Source organism: Bicyclus anynana, chromosome 7, assembly GCF_947172395.1.
Source record: "Bicyclus anynana chromosome 7, ilBicAnyn1.1, whole genome shotgun sequence".
In the NCBI taxonomy this organism is placed as follows: Eukaryota; Metazoa; Arthropoda; class Insecta; order Lepidoptera; family Nymphalidae; genus Bicyclus; species Bicyclus anynana.
In genome coordinates, this window is record NC_069089.1 from 14209506 (window position 1) to 14234871 (window position 25366).

Genomic DNA, 25366 nt, shown 5'->3' on the forward strand with positions numbered 1-25366 from the left:
ACGCAATATATTTTTATTTTATTATTCAGATATCTGTCCCGCTTGTCACCGCCGGCGAAATGAGATCCCCCTCGCCCAATTGCGAGAATATTTCGCTTCATTCCATTATTCTGAATAGGGGATCATTCGTTACTTTACTCGTGCCTTGTAAAGCGGAAACTTTAGTGAGCTTCAGCCCTGGATTACGCAATCCTATACAAAATCTCATTGTTCGTTATTTAAAACGCAGGTACCAACCCTATTTCTCAGTCTCAATTTCTCTTATTTCTATTTATCAGTCTCAATTATTCTCATTTCTCACAAAGGCTTCAATTAAACAATGTTTTGATTAATCGATTTTCTACTTACGTAAGTAGTACCCACCTACGTTGATATGTTAGATAAATAAAGTTTTATATTATTTTCACTCGTGAATTCTTAAATCTCTTATATCGAAGTGTAATGAAAAGTGTACGTGACTTATTTCTGCTGTAAAATCTTTATTGTTATTAGATTTGAAGACGTTCAATAGCTTTCTTTCTCATCTTTATTTAACTAGTTTTCTTAGATTTGTTTTTTACGTCTCATCTCAACTTGAGCTTTCTGTACGTCAGGCTGAAAACTTAATATTGATTTTAATATAAATGATGTCCCTCATTTACATTACTAAATAATGAGCTTATTCGAGATAATAATGTGTTTATTGAGTTTTAAAAGTCCAAACGAACTAAATAATATATTACATTACAAACTAAATAAAAAAAATTAAAATATTATAAAAATGTTCAATTTGTTTAAAATTTAATTTTAATTTTTAAAACCCTGAGTATGAAAATAAATTCAGTGCAAATATATATTTACCGTTATTATTTATCGTTACTAAGTCTCCTTAGTAAATCATTAACAACATTATTTTATTCTTTATTACGCATTGTATTGAATTTTCAGTTGAATAAAATAATAAGTAGGTTACGTAGAAACACGTGGAATTTTCTTACAATAGTATAAAATACTAGAAAATGTATAAAAAAATATAATTGCTCTATAGGTAATACTTACGTGTAGAATTTTCAGTTCAATAAAATAACAAGTAGCTTACGTATAAACACGTACAATGTTCTAGCAATATTATTACGTACATAAGCGGAAACTAAAGAATTATTTTTTGGGACAGCCTGTGTAGCGTCGCAGCACCGGTTCACTCACACTTTTTTTTTTTTTTTAACTACCCTATAATGATTATTCTTGGTATTTATCCTCTTCTGTTTGTTAATCTGTTTATTTATCCTCTTCTGTTTGTTAATAATGTTCTGTATGTTCCTAAATATTGTATTTATTGTATGCAATAATAACCAGTGCACAGTAAAACTAACTGTGGTTTGTGTTGCACTATGGTTAGGCTTAATTTCAATGTGTTGTTTGTTAAATAATAATAAATAATAATAATAAATAATAAACTAGTAGTATGGTAGTATAGTATATCTTACCCATTCCCCAGAAGGCCGTTGCGATAAACGCCACGAAAATGCGGCTCCCAGTAGAAAATATCACCTCCATACCAACTGACATCCGATACCGTCGTCGTCTCATATAGCCCCGACCACTCCGTTTCACTTAAGTCACTTTACTCACTTCAAACACTTGGAAAGTGAGTAGTTCGCCACACACACAATCTCATTATTGCGTCAACGCTTCACTGTACCTGCAAAGAAAACAATGGAAGTGTCAATTAATTTTTCCCATTTTCCTCTACGGCAAATATTTCTCTATCCCATTACAGAAAGTGGTTCGTTATTTAGTAGTGCTATTTCTTTATTAGCAATTAAAAGTAATTACATGGAGGATACTTGAGTGTAAGCGTACGTACAGCGAAGTACTTATAAGTACGTAATAGGGTCAAGTGTTGGTTTGCACTTTGCGGTGTTTTTATAGTAGGTATCGTTTTCTCTTTAGGATTACGTAGTGAAATATGGAATAATAGTTTCATCTGCTTTTTATCCTAAATAAAAATGAGTATTCGTCAGTTTGATTGTCACACTTTCGTAAACCACTAGACCGCTTTTTTCACCAGTAGAAAGCTACATTATTAGCAAAAAAGGGCTATATTTATTTCCCGTATTCCTGGAACGGGAACTACGTCAGTGAATCTGTGGGGCGTTCGTTAGTACTGGACAAACTGGAGAACAGCAAAACAGACTGGAAACACCTATCAGATTAAAAATTAAATATCCATTTTATTACAACGGTTTTCAAAAGTTGACTCTCGAGGAGTTCTGAAGAGTCAAAAGAGCTTTAATTTCAATAAAATATGTCGAGTTAAAAAGTTCGCCGTTTCATTTGCCACAGTTCGATTGCGGTTTTTCCAAAGCAAATAACGTGGGTTGGAAAAGTTAGTTTCCTACGTGAACAAAAGGAAAACTAAGCGTCTAATTTTTAACGATTTCTTTTTACTTTTATAACAAAAAGAAAATAGTATTATTTTAATGAGTTTTACTTCGCCACTTCAACTGTAAATATAATATAGTAATAAGTTTTTACTGTAAATAGAGACTATTTAACTATTACCGTTACAATAGTTAAATACGCTTTCCCCTGTAAAACTCTAAAGAAATTTATCAAACCTTTCCAGTGGGCCTAGTGGCAGTTTGATACTGTTACTATCGCGTCAACGTAAACGCAAATTTCTATGGAATTGAAACAGCGCCATCTAGTGGCACTACTGCACAACTGTTTCAATTCCATATAAATTCGCGTTTACGTTAACGCGATAGTAACAGTATGAAAATATTGAAAACTCCCACGAGGCACCCTGATGCGTTATTTAAGATTACTGAAGATTACATGCTTGTCCGTTACCCTAAAACTACAACAATAAGTAACTAAACTAGCTGACGCCGCCCGGTTACACCCGCGTGGTTCCCGTTGCCGTAGGAATACGGGAACGGGCCTAGAGCCTTCTTTCGATAAATAGCCTACAATATATAGCCTATAGCCTTCTTCGATAAATGGGCTATATAACACTGAAATAATTTTTTAGTAGTCCTGAGATTAGCGCGTTGAAGCAAACAAACAAACACTCTTCAGCTTTATAATATTAGTATAGATTTATATGAATGATAATTATATGATAACATGTTATGCTTTTTCAAATATACTGTTACTTTAAGTCTATATATATATATATATATATATATATATATATACTACTTTACTTATACTTTATATATATATATATATATATATATATATATATATGTATATATAAAGTATATTTATATTGATAGTAGTGTGCTCAAAATGTTATACCAAAATCTTATACTTTGGCCGAGGGGTTGGATACTAAATAAACAGAGAGACTATCGCATTAAGCTAACCTATCCTTTTTATGGACTTAAGCCCTTAAGAGGCTCAAAGAGGTATACATAATATGCATGGGTCTATTCTGCAATACATTTTTAAATTCAATCTCTAGAGGCGTAGAATATAAAGGGTAAACGGGAAGGAAGAATCCTTTACGTGATTTGTATGCTGAAATGAGGATTACTTTTTCGTAGCGGTATACATATTCAAATAGCACTTACAGCATAATTAAGACGACCTTTCTGGCGATGTTTCAGAGGTCCTGAATGCGATTCCTAGGTTGAGTCAATTTAAACATTTAATTTGTAAGGTAGGTTTGACGTGGTAATTTAAATTTAATTGAATTACGATGATTTAAAATAAAATCACAAATCAAGTGATATTATTTTGATTTTGCGGTTATTTATCACTAGCAGACGCCCGCGACTTCATCCGCGTGAAATTAAGCTTTTCTCAAATCCTGCAGGAACCATGGATTATTCCGGGATGAAAAGTAGCCTATGTGTTAATCCAGAATAAAATCTAAAATCTATTTATATATATTTAGATTGTAAGAGGTAAAGTTTGTATGGTTGTAAGGGTAATCTCTGGATCTACTGAACCGATTTTGAAAATTCTTTCACCGAAAGAAAGCTACGTTATTTGCGAGTATCATTGGCAATTTTTTTACTCCGTGTTCTTTCGGGAACAGAAGCTATGTTGGTAAAACCGCGGGGCGTCTTTTAGCGGCATTTTTGCGTCTTTTAGAAATTTTGTACCGATTTCGTTTAAATTTGATTCGATTTGAAAAATTCTTTCAGTGTTAGATAGTCCTTTCAGTGTTACGGGAACGGGAACCACGCAGGCAAAACCACGTGGCGTGAGCTAGTATTTGATAAATGAAACAACGTGATAGTTCTATGTTATTTACATTCCTGTCTATAAGAGTCTATTCAGACAAACAGACCGACAACGAAGTGATTCGAAAAGAGTTCCGCAATTCCATTCTATTTTCTTAGCGGTACCCTAAAAACATTCTAACACAGACAATGTTATTACGTAACACGATATATTACCTGATTTCAAGCATAAAAAGAAATGTTACCGAAGTTGGGGAAATCATACATACTTTGTTGGAATCCCAGTAAATAATTATACAAGAAAAGTTTTTGTATTCGCAATCTAAGTTTGGACTTGTGCGAACTCCCAATAGGTTACTCGGTTTTTATTGTTATGTAGGTTTAGGTACATATATAAATAATTGTGTTGCTCATAAGACTTATTTCAAATTATATTCTTATTTCCATTGCCAAAAAAAACATGTCCTTTCTATTGATCGGCTTGAAGGCGGTGCCAAAATAAAACAAAATGTATTTTATCGCCTATTTGGCAGAGCACCGTCTTTAAACCAATCAATAGAAAGGATATAGGAACGATGGTATTTTAGTCACACATAACAATAGGTCAAAGAACTTTAACAATTCAACTTCTCATTATTAAAGGAGCCTCGAGCTCAGCAGTAAGTCGAATATGGGTTGATAATGATCATTCATCATCATTATCAACCCTTACTCGGCTCACTGCTGAGCTCAAGTATTCTCTCAGAATGAGAGGCGTTAGGCCAATAGTCCACCACGCTGGCCCAATGCGGATTGGCAGACTTCACACACGCAGAGAATTAAGAAAATTCTCTGGTATGCAGGTTTCCTCAAGATGTTTTTCTTCACCGATTGAGACACGTGATATTTAATTTCTTAAAATGCACACAACTGAAAAGTTGAAGGTGCATGCCCCGGACCGGATTCGAACCCACACCATCCGGAATCGGAGGCAGAGGTCATATCCACTGGGCTATCCACTGGACTATCACTGGTTCACTATTGATAATGATGAACCATCATAATATGATCAAAAAGTGATTCAGTATACCTATTGTGAAAATCGAATATCTTTCGACTGTCTATTTATTTCTTAGTCTATGTTCAAAAGCGTTAATACATGTACTTCACTCTTCACTTACCATCAGGTGAGATTGTAGTCAAGGGCTTACTTGTAAAGAATAAATAAATAATACAATAGCATAGCTTTAAGCAATGTGTTAAAAAAAAATTACTTAGTCGAGGTTACTACAACATTGATGAGTTCCTTAAAGATAAAAGCGCTTGGAGGCCATTGGATCGGCTTCCACCTTCACACAGGAAATAAAACTATCAGAAATTGTAATTGTTATCAATTGTAAATTATAATACTGTATGACTTTTTCAAAAGAGCAACTGTTGAGTTTCTTGCCGGTATCTTCTCAGCAGAACCTGCCTTCCGAACCTGTGGTAGAATCTTTACAAATAGTCAACTGACGTGTCAAAAGTGCTTGTAAACTGAGCCTACTTGAAATAAATGATTTTTAATTTGATTTGATTTGAAAAAAAAAAACTTAAAACAAAGAAATTTAACTTAATTTAAATTAGATACATACAGAAAACATAACTTTCCTTTGGCGCTCAAGTAAAACTGACTAAACGCTTGGTGTACATGAAGTAAATAAAGAGGTATACAAAAGGTAAACTAAATAACATTTCGCCGTATTCATATTCCTCAGTGACACTATTCTTGGATGTCATACAAACTTAGTATGTTGGCCTTTCGTACAAATGTGGGGAATGTTTCGCGAATAAACAAGGTCGTCGGAGTGGCCCGAAGAAAACTGTCTTGAACACGTTTAGGTACAAAAATAATTTTGCGAAGCGTTTGCACTGGGAAGCTATCTAGTTTAGTGGGACATGATTGTAAGACCGCCTGGGCAAGTTCCAGATAATTTCAAAGATTTTGATCACAAAGTGTCTGATAGTCTATGAGGTCGAACCGTAAGTAAGACACTTTCTTACTTTATGTCAAACTATAGCTTGGCAACTTCGTTCGTTACACTCCCGATGTTCCGCGCGGGCCGGGAGGCGTGTAGCGATAAATGAAAACACCTGCGCCGTCATTCCCCCCGTCGCCCGCATATTATAGGAGTGTCATCAACAAATTTGCCAGACTATAACCCGCCGTTTCACCCGCGTAGTTCTCGTTTATGTGAGAATACGGGGATAAGATATAGCCTATGCCATTCACAATTAACGTGGCTTTCTAGTGGTAAATGAATTTTCAAAATTGGCTTAGTAGATCCATAGATTACCTCATACAGTACTACAAGATATATCTCTTTATAATATTTGTATAGATGACAAAGACAAAATTTGTGAATTAGCTATGCATCACATAATCAGAAAGTGATGAATCCGGCACGGCAGGCAGCCTTAAGCTTTCTACTACCTCCAATTTACGAATTTCCATCAGTAATACAAAAACATAAGTCTCCTGATTCTTAAAAATATGTATGATGTATTTAATATGTATCTAAATAATTACTAAAATATAAATCAAATCAATATTTTGTGTACGTGCTCTCCGAGGCACTGGGATGTATAGCGACTAACTCAAAGTTACAACAGAAAAAAAATCAGGTTTAGAACAATTTATTTATTTATTTATTTATTTATTTATCTAACCTAACCTAACCACTGATCCACCGCGGTATTACAAATATAACGCACATACTCTGAAAGCTTAACAAGCTTATCTCTGAAGAAAAAAAGCTCTTACATTTTGAACTTAGGACCTTGACCAGGCTAACCAATAGACCATTGAAGTAGTCACGTATGTAGCACCAAACATCTAAACATCCCTCAAAATTTAACCGAACGAACAGAATTCCGTTCAAGCCCTTCACAATATATTTACATTAATGAAAGTCATACGGCCTAAGGCCTAACACCCGGCGCCTAGCCCAAGTTTTGTAAGGACGTCCTCGTTTAGAAACGCTCTCCACCCCAGCTGTCGCCAATCGCATCTCACCAATCTCAACGGCCTTTGTGCCCTGTTTGCGTTTTATGGACCCCGGCATCCCCAGTCCTTATCATATTGACACAGACAGAGTTAAATCCTTCAATTTGAGGCGCTTTTCAGTGGAATAGTACAACTAGAAACAATGCGTGATTTAAAACAAATTTATCATCATCCTTTTTTTTTAAAGGAGAGGGGAGGAATTCCCCAATGGGAGGGGGCCCAGAAGAATGAACCAGTACTTTCATCAATCTGATCTCAAAAGTATCTACTTGGTTGATTATTATTTATTACTAGTGGACGCCCGCAATTTCGTCCGCGTGGAAATCCCGCGAAAACCATGGATTTTTCCGGGATGAAAAGTAGCCTATGTGTTAATCCAGAGCAAAATCTATTTCCATTCTAAATTTCAGCCAAATCACTTCAGTAGCCGCAGCGTACAAGAGGAACAAACATACTTACACATAAACTTTCGCCTTTATAATATTAGTGTAATGTGATTATTATTTAATATTGTATTGGATTGCCTTATTTTCTCACAATTGTCATGAAAATTTTAAAAGTAAAGAGTTAAAACCCCATAACGCGGTTTCCGCCTCGTATTCATTGAATGAGTCATATATTTAAGCATCTTGTAAAACTATCTACTTCTACAGTTATCGGAAAGTGTAAAAGCACTCTAAAATGCTCAGTGTAACGAAAATATAAAGGTCTTTATTTAATCATTTGGCTTCGGAACTCTAAATACATTATAATATTTTCTAGATTTATATAAGAGGAGCTCGATCGTGCAAGAAGCTTTCAGTGTAATGCCTCAGAAAACAATTTTAAAGCAAAAGTCAATCGATAAATTGGAGCTCAACAAAGACAAGTCGCAAGGCGCGCGGAATACGGCGGTTACGGTACTCATCCTACTCCTGACAAGTTACCCGCTTCCATCCAAGATTACCATCAGGTATGATTGTGGTCAAGGGCTAACTTGTAAAGAATAGAAAAATATATATCTTGCTGCTTTATACGTAGGAACAGGTAAACATCTTTAAAGATATTTAATGAACCGATGCTCCCACAGAAATTTTCTTCATTATCGGTTTGTAACGATTTAAGGGGTGTAAGGTGGAGGCTAGTACTAGTCAGTCTCTCCAACTGCCAACCTCACCTGCTCGTGGTGCACCTTGCAGATGGACTGACGAGGCTCTGACGACCGACAAATGACGGCATATCCATTCACGATGGCTACATTTTTAAATGGCACAGGCCGATTTCGGGCAGCAGCGACACCGGTGCGAGAAATCTGGCCCTGCGCTGACCAACCCGCATGCCTAGCGTGGTCAGTATCGGGCAATTCTTTGTATATGGACCAACAAAATATGCTTGGAAGTCCCTACAAAAGGCCTATGTCCTGCAGTGGACATCCATCGGCTGATATGATGATAATGAACGATTTAAAAATACTGTCTTGTACTGTCTGTATTTAGATGCACCTGCAACCGTTTAGTATATCTACTGTCCACCCTGTAGGAAATCGATCAACACTGAGCTTCTGATGTGAGGATCAGCACAAAACCCAAAAAAATCCAGCACATTGGGATTCCGACAAAAGTGACTAGTTAAACAGTAATTTTGGATTTTAATTTAAAAAACGGAGTTTTTAATTCCACGGTAGATGAAATACCTTCGATGCGGATCAGTGGATGCACTTGTATGACTTTCTATACAAAGAATACTGAAATCCGTTTGATGCGATGCGTCCGATACGTACGATGCTGATCAGTGGACGCCTGCCATTAACGTTCTCTACGAGCCACGGGAATTATCTGCCAGTCAATAACGACACTTTCATTACATTGTATTATTTCAGAATCTTAAATGAAAATGCCGTAATGGCTTTTAATGCTATAAATGTCTGAATCCGAAAAATTCAATAAAATTTTAAAGGCCCTTGAGTGTCCATTCGATGGGTGGAATATTCGATATTTTACTGGGGCCATATTTTTTATTCGATAATAAAATTTATTACCATTTTATAGCCCAATCCTGATTTTGCATTACGCTCCCCGTGTGTCTATTTCAAAATATAAAATCTAATGACATCGATTACATGGCGGGAAATTGGGGATTTGAAAGCGATAAATGATTGCAACAACATAATGAAATATAGGTGCCTACGCCATTTCAAATTTAAAAAAAATGTTGCTATTAAGATGCTATTTGGTAATCTCGCAGATACCCTCTAGAATTACGTATTATTTTGTTCTTTTTGTGTACAGGAGTTGATATTTAAAAAAGTTGGGTATAGGTTGTGTCATTGACTTCGTATTTAATCGGATTGTGCTTGTGTCGCTTAACGACGTGTTAAAACATGGTGAAACTTAACGACGTGTAGACATGCCAAATTAAAGGTTGTAGCACACGTGTCGCCTCGGAAAGGGATTGGCACCTAACCGCCTCGCCGTCAACAAAACGTCGCCTCGGCTACGTCTAGGGGACGCTACGCTTACGGCTCGCCGACCGCATGCTTAAGAATCTCTTCGTATCGTCCGAAAACGGTAAGACATTTTTGGGTAGGTATTTAAGACAAGTTGAAAACTTGTCCTGTAAGTACCTCTGCTACGCTACCCTAACACAGAACTGGAGACTGGCTAGACAGGTAGTGGTTTTTTTTTTTTGCAAAAATATTGCGGCTTTATAAAATATCCTTCCGTAAGCACGGCGACGCGACAGCGAGGCGTAAGCGTACTACATTACTGGTGAGGCAATAACGCTCAGAATACAGAAAACCACCAGAAGCCACGTTTAGATGTCATTCTATAGTGCGCAGTGTGTCCAAAAATTGTACACAACAGCCTGCACTCGTCGCAATTCTCACCCGCGTAATGTTGCTAGTACATGAGGCTGTTAAATTTTTCCCTATTTTGTGGTAAAAATTTATAATGTTAAAAGGAAAACAATAAGTGTACAGTTCATCACATTAAATGTTAACTTGTATGGTAAATAATAAAAACAGTGGGACCGGTTTTCTAGTGATTGCTAAGAGTCAGCAAGAAAATGAACTCTAAAAAATTTAAGACAAGGACAAATAAATAATAGATATAATAAGACGGTTATTATAAAACTTATCAACTAACAAACTAAAGAAATACATAATTACAATAATAATTTTATATATTCCATATAATTATATTATATTATTATTATAAATATGTATTTCAATCGCGTGCACAGTTATTATTATCTCGTCTTATTTCTCTAATTTTTATGTCTCTTAAAAGTCAAGTATAAATAAGGCCATTTAATTGGTTTAATATCTTTTAAGAATGTGTTTTGAAGATAAAAATATTTTATTTAATCCTCTTGCTCAAACAAACAAGCAAACAAGTAGGTACACAAATAAACAAAACACCAAACAAGCACACGAAAACAAACAAATGTGCAAACAAACACACAAACAGACAAGAACGAACGAACTTACTATAATATAGCACGCCATTGTTATTTGTAAAATTTTAAAGCTTTAAGATTATTTTACACTTTCTTTATCTGCGCTGATTACCACAATTTTATTTCAACTTAATTGCCGGAACCTATGCCTACCTATTTAGTTGATTAATATTTTACATAAACAATAAATCCTTGAATTGAAATTAAAAGTAGGGAAAATCAAAACAATTACATTGGCAACACTTACAAAATGAAGTCATCAGTTTCTATGACAACTAAATTCACGTAAAAATTATTTATTATTTTAACATAAGAATATTTATTTGTGCTACTTATACGTGAAATGTGATCCTATTCAGTTTCTTTTTTTTACCAACGGCATTTTTACACGAAGGAATAGCACAAGACGGCTTAATTTAATTAAAATTGTCACCTGTATAGCACGTCAAACAACACGACAAACACAGAGTGAGTAATCGTAAAATGTGTAGTTTAAATGGCTTCACTTCTTTGCGCTATCACTCCTTCTGGTGGTTTTCTGTATTCTGAGCAATAACGTTACATTTCTGATTAGTGCGCTTTGCAGTATGGAGTTTCATACAAAGAATACTGGAGGACTCGAGTTGATACGATGCTGATCCCTTTTCGAGGTGATACGTGTGTCATTAGAATAATAATTTTTTTTAATAAAAAAATTTAAACGGAAGTGCCTTCAAAGCGATCAGAAGGTAGCACATACGATGTTATTTTTCGCTTTTTAGTTTTGTGATTTTGAAGTCGGTGTATTTTTTTGTTAAAAAGATTTTGTTTTTCTATTTTTAGTTTCAAGTTTGTCCTACGCGCATAAAGCGCCACAGTACGGAAAATTTCGTTATTTTAATTTTTATACAGAATTACTGAACCGATTTTCATGAAAATTTAACGGGAACAATCTGGAACTATACTTTTTCAAACAAAAAAAGAATTTTCAAAATTTGTTAAGAAATGACGAAGTTATGAGGTAACAAACATAAAAAACACACATCGTGAGAACCTCCTCCTCTTTTTTGAAGTCGGTTAAAAAGCTAATAAAAATAATAGTTAAAAAACTAAAAATACTCTACATAATAATAAGTAAACGACAGTCTTTCATCTTAAACGCTGTTTAGTTTGTCCCAGGTCGTGCTAGTCGACGAAATTTCAATTTTAATAAGTATAACGCTGATTAAGGCAACGCTTTGTCTCTTTTAAATGGCAAGCCAAACAGCCTTTGTGTAGTTGTTTAATGGACGAAAACTGCCGTCTCATTATTTTTGAACCGTTTTAAGCAATTTCGCAAGACCTTTAAAATGTATTTTAAGCGGAACAATTTGTACACATCGCTTGTGTACAGTACAGTTGGCGCATTTAATGGACTGCTTATTCATGTTTTTAAATATTATTATAATATGGGTACACCATTGTGCTAAGAGCACAAATGTCTATGTGGAAAAGAGGTAAGTACATTTGGAACCCACGGGCTTTCATGCCAAAGTAGTGGTGGCTATCTCGGCATGGCTCTCTAAATCTATACTTATAATGAATCTGTAGAGAGGTCAATTCTGTATATTTCCAAAATCAGGGGGTGATTAGTGATCGATACTGATGCCAAAAATGCAATCAGTAAAATTTTTGTCTGTCTGTCTGTATGTTCTTTATAGAAACAAAAACTACTGGACGGATTTTAACGAAACTTGGTACAATTATTCTACATACTCTTGGGCAGGTTATAGTATACTTTTCATTACGCTACAATTAATAGGAGCAGAGCAGTGAAGAGAAATGCTGAGAAAACGGGAGAAGTTACTCAATTTTTTAAGCTTCCGTCGCGTGTACAGCCTTAATGGTTAAAGTTACATAGAAATCATGTATGACGGAAATGTTCTCCTTAAAATTATCTATAAAAACACAACAGCATATATATGTCTATCTTTTATGGTTGACTCACAATAACACGTGTAACTCCCGATAGCTTACCAGTTCGGAGCTTTCTAATTATATTTGTCTACTCTTATATTTATAACACTCATCAGTCATCCCTAATAAGAATGTTAACATTATTACCTATTGAATAAAAAAAGAATCATAAAAATCGGTAAAGAAACACCAAAGTTATACATGAAATACGCTAAGCCATTGCGCGTGAATACTAATTCATGCTGTAAGGATTATTTTTGTGTAACGGTTGCCGCGCTCGACGCGACTCGCGGTGGGAGGAATAAATAAAGAAGTGCAGCCTTAATGAGTAGGGTAGGGGTAGGATAGGGTAGGGTAGGGCAGGGGTAGGGTAGGGGTAGGGTAAAGTAGGGGTAGGGGTAGGGTTGGGATAGGGTAGGGTAAGGAGTAGGGTAGAGGTAGGTTAGGGTAGGGGTAGTTGAAAGTTTACAACGACTTTCACGCGGACGAAGTCGCGGGCGTCCGCTAGTGATATAATAAAAAGGGCTCTTGCCACCATAAACATTCCGCTAATCGAGCCCTCAGGAATAAGTCTGGATGATGGCTAGAGACTTGATGGATTGACGCTGGTTCCCTGGGAAATGGGGCGGGCCCTAATGTGGGACGCTACATGCGTTGACACATTAGAACCGTGTCATATCAGGGAGACAGATTCAAGATCGGGAGCCGCAGCAGAAAAAGCTGAAACCGGTAAGTGGCACAAGTATACCTTTCTGAATGAGAGTTACATATTTGTACTTTTTGGACCATGGAGTCGCAGTGCCAAAAAAATTTACCGAATCATTTCACCGCAGCTAGTTGCCTCGACTGGTGACAGAAGGGCTGGCTCATTTTTTGCGCAAAGGATCAGCCTGGCTGTCCAACGCGGAAATGCAGCCAGTATTCTTGCCACCATTCCACGTGGGCATGGTTTTTATAGTTATTAGGATAAGTTAGCTTAAGTTCCTAATTGTATTCATTCTCAATTACAAAAAATATATTATAGTAATGAAAAAAAAACCTATTGATTAGTTTTATAAACGAAGATCGTACTTTTAACGTAAACACGTCTTTCAAATTGCTTCCATAGTGGGGTGTCATTCCAAAAAAAACCGAAAGTAACAAAATCAATGTATGTAACTCTCATCTATCCAAAATGTAATAACATCACTGGAAGTATTAAAAATATATTTACGCTAAGAAATAACTCTGATAAGTCATAAGCATTGGAGAGGGAAGCGTTGCTAATCTGAGATCATTTTGTCGGTTTTAAAAATTTCCAGTTAGTATAACTTTTTAAGTTTTATTAGGCTTCCGAACGTCTGAGTACGAAAACGAAATTATTACAGGATCACTCGTTTGTCCGTCTATACGTTTGTTTTACCGAATCTACTAGTACGATTCAGTTGAAAATTATTAAACGAATCAATCCCTGTGAGGCTGTGACCCAAGAGGTGTGCCGTGAATAACAGATGCGTCTCAATATGGTGGACACTTGCATGTTAAGATGAAAAATAAAACAATAAAGAGTCCAACCATCTATACCTACTAATATTATAAAGAGGTAAGGTTTATGGTTTTGCAGAGGGTAATCTTTATATTTACTAAACCGATTTTGATTTTTTTTTTTACCACTAGAAAGCAACATTATTTGTGTGTGTCATAGGCTATATTTTATCCCCGTATTTTCACGGGAACATGAACAATCACGCGGATGAAACTGCGAGGCGTCGGCTAGTTTTTCATATATATTTGACGAAAATTTTACGAACAATTCGTCCAAATTGTAACGGTAACAAAAATACTCGGGATTCTTCGTTCTCCTTTTACTGCTAGCTGTTTTCAATACATGTAGGTATCATATGTACGAGTACAACTTAATAGATCTGTGATAAGAAATAGAAATAACATTATTTCTTGAATATTTTGACTACAATTTCTTTATAATAATACATCCATGTTATTCAAGTTACATTCAGAATTCAATAAATATTCGAATAGGCATAATATACGAGACTGTAATATTGTAACAAATTATTTGTTTAAGCCGGGGGGGAGTTATGAGAAATCTTATCATTTTTCAAATAAAAAATAATTGAGAATACCGCTCCAATGTCAAATAGCGTCATCATGATCATCATCATCCAACATCATTAGGCCATTACAACGGACGGGTCTTCTATCAGATAAAGGTTTAGAAACCACGCTGGTTGAGTGATTGATAGACTTCACAGGTGTTTCAGAACATTATTGAGAACTCTCAGACATGCAGATTTCTTCGCGGTAAAATAATATTGATTACAAACCCCGTCTTTTTTATTCTCTATCTCGGTCAAAAAACAAACCTTATATTAATGATTGGTCACATTCCGCTACGACGCGAGCAATCATTAATGTAAGTCGTCGTCGTTATCAACCCATATATGGCTCACTGATGAGCTCGAGTCTTCTCTCAGAATGAGAGGGGTTAGGCCAATAGTCCACCACGCTGGCCCAATTCGGATTGGCAGACTTCACACACGCAGAGAATTAAGAAATTCTCTGGCGTGCAGGTTTCCTATAAAACGATGTTTTCCTTTACCGTTTGAGACACGTGATATTTAATTTCTTAAAATGCACACAACTGAAAAGAAAACTTGGAGGTGCATGCCCCGGACCGGATTCGAACCCACACCCTCCGGAATCGGAGACAGAGGTCATATCCACTGGGCTATCACGTATTAATGTAAGTACATAAAGTCGATTGGTTAGAAAAAGTAGAAATGTCCAAATCCGTTTGCATTTCCTATTTGTGGTGGCTGTGAATGCAGCCTCTCTTATGAACTGTATTTCGTGATAATACTAGGCTAAGTACCGAATGTTCAGTGCAGCCTGCGACAAAGGGAATTCATAGCTACTCCTAGTTAGACATTCGCAGTTCGCACAACCGGACAAACTAAAATATAGGATGCAAAGAGGAATTTGTACGTCGTTTAGACTAGTATCTTAGCAAGATATGTTTCTATCTAAAGCTCAGACCAATTATAGAAGGACCTGTATCGCATTCATAGTCACGAACAATATTGTCTGTCATTTTCTGAGGAAAACGAGCTTAGATTTGTTATATATCTTATACTAAACTAGCAGTTTTTGCCCGTTTTTTACACAATTCAATTACTCACAAAGGTATTTTTACGGAGCTCTTTAACCGACGAACACGATTACAACTATTTAACATCGATTCTATAGAGACAGTTTTTATAATCGCATTAGATCGTTGATCATATACTTTGACAGAAAAGCAACTTCTAGCGAGGCAGGTCCTATACAATAATTAATTGATCTGAGATCTAAAGTAATGTTACACTATACGAGTATAATACATACGGATGGTTCTAAAGTAATGTTACACTATACGAGTGTATATACGGATATCTATATCACATGAAAAATCAATTTAGTTAAGATTTAATTCATCATTATATCAGCCGATGGACGTCCACTGCAGGACATAGGCCTTTTGTAGGGACTTCCAAACATCACGATACTGAGCCACCTGCATCCAGCGGATCCCTGCGACTCGCTTGATGTCGTCAGTCCACTTGGTGGGGGGTTACACTACGCTTACTAGTGCGGGGTCGCCATTCCAGCACTTTGGGACCCCAACGTCCATCGGCTCTTCGAACTATGTGCCCCGCCCATTGCCACTTCAGCTTCGCAACTCGTTGAGCTATGTCGGTGACTTTGGTTCTTCTGCGGATCTCTTTATTTCTGATTCGATCACGCAGAGATACTTCTAACATAGCTCGTTCCATCGCCCGCTGTGTGACTCTGAGCCTTCTTATGAGGCCCATAGTTAGCGACCAAGTCTCAGAACCATAGGTCATTTTATTCATATTTGATGACTAATTAGCATTTTTGTTTTTATAATCTTGTTGTATAATGTGTGTTGTTGTGTAATAAGTAAAATGTTTCAAAATGGTAACCATTTGACAGTCAGCATTTTGGTATTTCCATTTCACGCTTAGATGATTATTCGTTTCTATTGAATTGTTAACCCATCCCAAATGTTCGAACCAATTTATATTTGTGCGTCAAACGGAAAAATATGCTTTCAAATTCTCCTAAGCTACCGATATCATCATCATTATTAAACGCCGATGGATGTCCACTGCTGGACATAGGACCTTTGCTTGCACTTCCAAACATGGTCTCAAGCCGCCAGCAACCAGCGGCTATCTGCAATCCACTTGATGTTTACACTGCACTTTCCTTGGGACCACAACGTCCGTAGGCTTTTCAAGCGATGTGGCTTGCCTATTGCCACTTCAGCTGCGCGACTCGTTGAGCTATGACAGTGACTTTGGTTCTTTCGCGGATTTCCTCATTTCTGATTCGATCATGCACAGAAACCCTAAGCATATCTGTCGCAAGCTGAGTGGCTTTGAGTTTTTTAACTATCGAAAACTCCAATAAATTCGTTTGGATTAATCACAAATGTGACTCCTTAAAGAGTCATTGATAAACGTGTCAAACTGTAAATTGACGTAAACACGGATGTAATACGGCGAAGTGGGTAAAACCGGCCCATCATCGCGTTAGAAAATATAGGACAGCGTGCGAAGCGCTGAGCGAAATGTTCCATTGCTCTTTGTGGCGCGTCGCCCCCTTTGTACATGATACAGCCCCGAGCGAGTTTAGTTCGCATTCACAATATTTACAGACCCCGCCGAACATCAACGCGACATAGACTAGTCTATACTATACTGGTATATGATATACGGGAGTTTCGTTTGTTTATGGTTTCAGTAGTTCGCTTGCAGTGGTGAAAATATGTTTTTAGGGTGGTTTTGATTAAAACTAAAGTGTGAGTAACAGAAATATGATAGTAGAGTTCAGTTCGCGTTCACAATATTTACAGACCCCGCCAGACATCAACGCGACATAGACTAGTCTACACTTTACTGGTATATGATATACGGGAGTTTCGTTTGTTTATGGTTTCAGTAGTTCGCTTGCAGTGGTGAAAATATGTTTTTAGGGTGTTTTTGATTTAAACTTAAGTTTTGGTAACGCTATTCCACAAAAATATAATAATAGAATTCAGTTTGCATTCACAATATTTACAGACCCCGCCGGACATCAACGTGACATAGACTAGTCTACACTATACTGGTACATGATGTACGGGAGTTTCGTTTGTTTATGGTTTCAGTAGTTCGCTTCCAGTGGTGAAAATATGTTTTAGGGTGTTTTTGGTTTAAACTAAAGTGTTGGTAACGCTATTCCACAAAAATATAATAATAGAATTCAGTTTGCATTCACAATATTTACAGACCCCGCCGGACATCAACGTGACATAGACTAGTCTACACTATACTAATATATGATGTACGGGAGTTTCGTTTGTTTATGGTTTCAGTAGTTCGCTTGCAGTGGTAAAAAAGACGTGATATTTAATTTCTTTCATCATCATAATTATCAGCTGATGGATGTCCACTGTCGGACATAGGCTTCTTGCATGGACTTCCAAACACAAAGGTCTTGAACCGCCAGAATCCAGCGGCTCCCTGCAACCCGCTTGATGTCCTCGGACGACCTCATGGAGGGTCGACCAACACTGCGCTTTCCGGTGCGGGGTTGCCATTGCACCTTGGGTCCCAACGTCCATTGGCTCTTCGAAGTATGTAGCCTGCCGGGTTATGCACCTTCAACTTCTCAGGTACCTTGGAAAACCTGGAAAAGTTGGAGGTGCATATCCAACGGATCGGATTCGAACCTAAGCCCTCCAAATTGAATGGAGAAACTCACTGGATATATCATGGCTCTCTACGAGAGTAGATAAACAATATTTTATTTATGTACGATTTTTAAGGTAAAAACCTCGCCCTTCTTTTATCGCTCTCTAATGTTAGTTTTAATTAATACTCATTACTTAATAATAAAATTTAGTACTCTCTCTCTAAAAATAAAAAGAGAAAAATCCGCTTCGCAATTCACAAATTAACGTTAATTAGTTACTCAGACTGATTTTACGCAGTTATTTGATTTATCTTAGTAAAAGAACATAATTAAAAACAGAAACGTGTATCTGGAAGGTCAATCAATATAACTTTCTTGGAAAGTAATATTAATAAGTTAATTTGTTATTTTTTTTGTTGTTTTATATAAATCAAGGAAGCTAAATTTTCATGACACACCAACTGTTAGGCTTTTAAATAAAAGAAAGGTATGAGGTTACAATTAATTACTTATTCTGAACGATTGTTGCAATTATGTGACTTTTGTTTCACTACAACAATTACTAATACAAACTAATATTAGGTACAGATGAAGTTTGTAAGTTTGTGAGGTTGAAGGAGTGATATCTGGAACTACTCAACCTATTTTGAAAATACTTTTACTAATGGAAACTCATTTCTGATTCGATCACGAAGAGAAACCCCAAGCATAGTTCGCTCTATCGCCCGCTGAGTGACTTTGAGCCTTTTTGACGACCTCCGTGGCGCAGTGGTGAGCGCGGTAGATTTACTAGACGGAGGTTCTGGGTTCGATCCCCAGCTGGGCCGATTGAGGTTTTCTTAATTGGTCCAGGTCTAGCTGGTGGGAGGCTTTGGCCGTGGCTAGTTACCACCCTACCGACAAAGACGTACCGCCAAGCGATTTAGCGTTCCGGTACGATGTCGTGTAGAAACCGAAAGGGGTGTGGATTTTCATCCTCCTCCTAACATGTTAGCCCGCTTCCATCTTAGATTGCATCATCACTTACCATCAGGTGAGATTGTAATCAAGGGCTAACTTGTAAAGAATAATAAAAAAAAATAAGGCCACAGTTAGCGACCAGGTTTCGGATCCGTAAGTCATCACTGGCAACACGCACTGTTCGAAGACTTTCGTCTTCAGGCACTGTCGAATTTTGGACGAATCAGAAATGAGGAGATCCCCAGAAGAACCAAAGTCACTGATATAGCTCAGCGAGTCGCGAAGCTGAAGTGGCAGGCTCTTCGAACTATCAGGCAGACCGATGGACGTTGAAGTCCCAAGGTATTGGAATGGCGACCCGCACCGAAAAGCGCAATGTTGGTCGACCCCCCACTAGGTGGACTGAAGACATCAAGCGGGTTGCGGGGAGCCGCTGGATGCTCGCGGCTCGTTTTGTTTGGAAGTCCATGCAAGAGGCCTATGTCCAGCAGAGGACGTCCATCGGCTGTTAATGATGATGATGAATGGAAACTTGTGACTGTTTTATGCTATATTTTACGGAAAAAATTATCCCCATATTCCCACGGGAATGAGAACTACTCGGGTAAAACCGTCGGGCATCTGCTGTTTAAACTAAATTCCCTTCACTCTACTATATTTTTTGTGGAATAGTGTTACCCACACTTGAAGATAATTTAAAAATTTTTGGTAACGTAATATAATCGAAAACTGCAGAACCGACGGAAATCGAACCCATGTCTAGTTGGTTACGACTCAAGCGCCTTTACCAATTGGCTCCATTACCGACGACTCCGAAATCATACATGTAATTATGTCTATTTTGCTCTACTAAGATAATAGGTAGAGCATTGGCGAAAAAGATCAATTCATTAGCAATTCATACCGCGAAACGACTGTCTACCAAACTCGGCAGACTGTTTCGAATTAAAATGTTTTTTCAATGATCAAAAAAAATCTTTTCAAAGCTCTTGCTCCGGAATCCAAGAAACGTTTAATCGAAGTACCTCCAAAGGGAACACGAAGCATAATTGGAATTTTCAGCCGGTCCAACCAATATTTTGGAGGGACGTTTTCAATTTAATTATCACGCCTTTGGGCAATCTAAATTCTTGTATTTTTTTTATCTAAATTCAGTTAATAAAATTTCAAAGGTTTAAATGTCCACATAAAATGTTTCTAAAGCTGAAAGGCTCCAATCGAGGCGGGATTTTTTGTGACAGCGAATTCGTGACTAGCAATAAAAACATTTTATGATGTCAATTTTGTGAAAATATCGTAGACTCTGACGTCAGATTGTATTATCCTACTAATATTATAAACGCAAACGTTTAAATGGATGTTTGTTACTCTTTAACGCCGCTACTACTGCAGCGATTTGGCTGAAATTTGGAATGGCTACTTTTTATCCCGAAAAATCCATGGATTTCCGAGATCTGCGAAAACCTAATGTTTTTTTCTATCCTTTACAAGTTAGCCCTTGACTACAATCTCACTTGATGGTAAGTGATGATGATCTACGGTGGAAGCGGACTAACATGTTAGCAGAAGGATAAAAATCCACACCCCTTGCGGTTTCTACACGACATCGTACCGGAACGCTAAATCGCTTGACGGTACGTCTTTGTCGGGTGGTAACTAGCCACGGCCGAAGCATCCCATCAGCCAGATTTTGATGGTGTGAATGTTTATTACTCTTTCACGCCTCGGCTACTGAACCGAATCACCTGAAATTTGAAGATGAGATAGATTATAGTCTGGATTAACACCTTTTCATCCCAGAAAAATCCACCGTTCCTGTACGATATGTGAAAAACTGTGTTTTCAATTGATGTAAGTGAATGGAATTTCTCAGGTACAAATGACGAATTACGACTAATTATTCTTGTATGGCTTTGTAATATAGTTAAAGATGATTAAAAATAAATGTCGAAACACTTAGTCCCGTATTAAAATGGTGGTGCCTGAAGTCGGTGCAAATTTTTAATTCGCCGATAATTGCAGAAGCAATATTGGTAATTTCTTGTTGTATGGCATTTGTGTAATTCCTTTTGTACAATTGTAAATTGCATGATTTTTTTTTAAAAGAGCAACTGTTGAGTTTCTTGCCGGTTTCTTCTCAGCAGAACCTGCCTTCCGAACCGGTGGTAAAATCTTTACAAATAGTCAACTGACGTATCAAAAGTGCTTGTAAACTGAGCCACTGAGCCTACTTGAAATAAATGAATTTTGAATTTTGTATACTTAAACATATACTTTTTCGTTAGGAAGCTGAGTTGCCACTGACAGACATCCAGATTTACACTCAGAAACACAAAAAAAGAACAATTGCCAGAAACACTAACGACATAGAGATGAAAAACCTCCCGCTATCCTGCTTTACGATTGTAAAATGGTAAGGGCGGTACGAAGGCGAACAGTGAAAAGAAAAAAGAAATTAAATGAACGCAGGCGTTACTTTGCGGAGTTCTGAGAAGAAAGAAAGAAAAACAAGACGACGAAAGTTGGCCTATGTTACAAAGAGTACCTACGGGCCTCGAGAGTTCCTCCCTTTGCAGGAAATTATAGTGTAGTTAATTCTTTCTTCTTATTCTCGAATTGCAGACATTTAAGTTTAAGTTGGGTCACAGCTGTTCTCATTTAATAGTAGAAATAGCAAGGCTGTGTTGATCAAAATTTACGCCTTATATACCTACCTATTAGAACCTCGATAACTTCACGGTTATGAAAATCGAAAAGTTTTTGGGTTTGATCCCATTTTGTCATCGCCCCGCATGATTGGTCGATGACAACAGAGGTATCTATGGTTCTCACTCATGTCTTTATTTATTAGGTTTGTAGTATTGGTTGTTAAAAAATAAATAGATTCCTCTTTTCTATAAAAAATATGTAGATAGTTTAAATTATTGTCCGCAATGTAAAAGAACTGACCAAGTGTGAGTTCAATTCGCACACATAATTATGTGCTGTTTCAAACTTAGTAGTTAAACCTACGAGTACTTTTTGAACTTGAATGAAATTGATCAGTATCTTTACATTTTTAAATGAAACTCATAGTAGGTATATACTACACAAATATTGAAACATTTCCGTTAAGAAGTCATTATTAGTTTTCCAGAGTCTAAGATACCTCTACAACATTGCTTGTCTACTTTACTTTCCTCTTGTTGGCTAGAATCATTGATATTTTATACTAGAAATATGGCACTAGCGCATCAAAACTGAGGCGGACAAATGTGCATAATAATTGTCTTAATTTAGTCGCTTATTAAACAACAAAGAAAGTTAAGTTAAAGAAAGAAACACATAATACCTAAATATTGTCTACAATGTCGAGTTATATGTTTAGGAAGTGTAAAAACGATATATATACACAAATATAAGTAAACACAAAATTGTGCTTGTGTACGCTCAGTGGAGTCGCTAAATTCGGATCACTATTTGCGGTGATTATGTAGACACGTAACACATCTATAGTATAAAATAATCATTGGCTAGAATGTTCTATTGTCACCTGTTTTAAAAAATAACTTTATGACTATTTATTTCAAAATTCTTGATATACTTAAAGCCTTTAGTTCGATACGTTATCGCTTGGTATACCTGCCAACCTACTTTGCAAAACATTTCATTTTTTTTCTCATTTATCCTTAAGTATATTTGCAAGACATACTGCGATTAAAGTACGTATAGACGTATGACGTCACTATCCGCTGATGCATTCATAATGCATGCTGACTGTGACGTCATCGACGTTTCGAGTTTTGTATAAAGAAATCGAGCTGTGTGCGGTTCTTTGAGTTTAAATGCGCCATCTCTATTATGTGGAAACTTTTTTATGTAATTTATATATTAGGTCAAAACAGTGCCTATTTTACTAGATGAATCATTTTTTTTTTTAATTTTAGGGTCCAATATCAGGTATAATTTGACTTAAAAATTTAATTAACAAATATATTTTATTAATTAATGAGATTGTATTATGTACCTACAGTGAAGCGGTACTTATTCATAAATGGCACAACAACAGTAATAAAACTAAAATAGTGAATTATACAAGACGTCTTAGATATCTATAAAAGGAGCAAAAATAGACAAATAGGTAGGTACCTACTATTATCAAATTGGTTAAAGTATGAAGGTTCTAGGGAGTAATATCTACATCACTGCACCGATTTCGATAATTACCAATAGAAAGCCACGTTATATGTGAGTCACATAGGATTTATTTTACCTCTGTATTCTTACGAGAACGGAAACTGCGCGGAAAACCACAGGGCGTCTGCTAGTGATATATTAAGTTCGTTATTTTTCGCTCCGATTCGAGGTACTTACAACCTTACGTATATACGAGTAGTTACGAAAAACTATTTTCTTAAATAATAATACCAATACGATATATTTTTTTAAGTATATATTTCTAATGATTACCAAGTAAGTACGTATTGTTTTCATTTATTTGATGCCATGTTTACCCACACTCAACTTATTTTTTATTCTTATTATTTATTTAACTAACTTATTAATTAATATTAACTCTTACTAACTAAGATTTATTTATAAACTTACCGAAAGTTAAAGCAAAGAAATCCTTGGTACTCTCGTAATTAAATAACCACCTACATAAACCAGCACAAATAAAATCCGAATTTAAAAAAGGAGTCGTAATATCCAAACGTATTAAAAGCCTTTACAAAACGCAAACAAAAGCGCACTCAACAAAGTTCCCCAAAGTTTGTCAAAAACACGATAACTTCGATTATCAATCAACTAAAGTTTTCATCCGAAACCATCCAATGTTTTTAAAAGCATCGGTATCAATCATGCTAATTTATTCATCCAAAAACATTTTCACTGATCGACGTGAGCGATACGTTGTATGCGTACAGAGTAGGAGACGTACAGAGCTAGCGCGCTCGGTTTTGGTACTGACGGAGCGGCGTTCATTCCGCCGCGTCCCGTCGCCCTCCCGAAACTTACTAAAGGGAAAGCTATGCCGTTGCGCCCAGGGTAGCGTTCAATTTTTCATCTAGAATTTTACTAATCTATACTAATGTTATAAAGAGGTAAAGTTTGTAAGTTGTAACATTCTTTAAAAGGGGTAATCTTCGAAACTACTGATCCAACTTCAAAAATTCTTTCACCAGTAGAATGCTACGTTATCGAGGAGTGCTATATTTTATATTTGTATCACATATATTAGCAGAGTTATCACAGTTTTTGTCATACAGGTCGGACCGAAACTCCTCTTATACAGACTTAATCGCATGCGCTGCCTTAACCATTGTGAAAAATTTAAAATAAATGTATGAAGGCTTTATGTACCATTAAAAGTTCAGTTCTACAAAACCATATATTTTCTTCTTCTTTGTCGTTACACTCTTGGCAGTATGGTCGTGGTCGTCATTTGAGTGCGGTGGTAAGCCTCACTATCCGTCGCCATTCCTCCCGTAGTGTGGCTCTCATAGAACATTCGTGGAGCGATCCATGGAGAGCGGTTTTTACTTGGTCAGTTCAGTGCATTGGTGACCTGTCACGTGCTCTTGTGCCCTCCACCTTTCCTTGCACCACAAGTCTCTCTATGGACGTGTCATCTCTTCGTGTAATATGACCAAAGAAAGTCAGTATGCGACATTGGACTATGGAAGAAAGACACTGTTTGATGCTCAGTTCTTGGAGGATTGAAATGTTGGATCGGAATTGTGTCCAGGATATTCCAAGCATTCTTCTCCAGCACCACATTTATATCTTTTATATATTAGCAGATATAGTACCTTTTATGTTTTAAAAATTATTAATTTTATATACTTAGGTTTACGTCATTATTTATACAACTAAACTTAAATCCTTATCAAAATAAATTATTTAATAATCACAAAGATTTTACAGAGATAAGATTTGTCCTTTACAGTATGTGTATATAGTTTCGGAGATAATATAAAATTTCTAAAAAACGTAGAAATGCCGCTATATGACGCCCCGCGGTTTTAATTACGTTTATTTGTTCCTGCGGTTTACGCTGCGGCTACTGAAGCGATTTGGCTGAAATTTGAAATGGAAATAGATTTCTCTC

The 25366-nt window shown here is 36.5% G+C and overlaps 1 protein-coding gene across 1 annotated transcript in view; it reads right to left on the reverse strand.

Moving 5' to 3' along the window:
- LOC112052897 (uncharacterized) overlaps nucleotides 1-24251 on the reverse strand; it is a 66547-nt gene extending 42296 nt beyond the window's left edge. Inside the window, exons 1-2 of the mRNA XM_024092139.2 lie at nucleotides 23863-24251; nucleotides 1467-1681 (exon numbers count right to left, since the gene is read on the reverse strand). Of these exons, the coding sequence (XP_023947907.2) occupies nucleotides 1467-1569 (103 nt within the window). The 5' untranslated portion in view covers nucleotides 1570-1681; nucleotides 23863-24251. The remainder of the gene's footprint in view (nucleotides 1-1466; nucleotides 1682-23862) is intronic.
- Between the last annotated feature and the right edge of the window lie 1115 nt (nucleotides 24252-25366).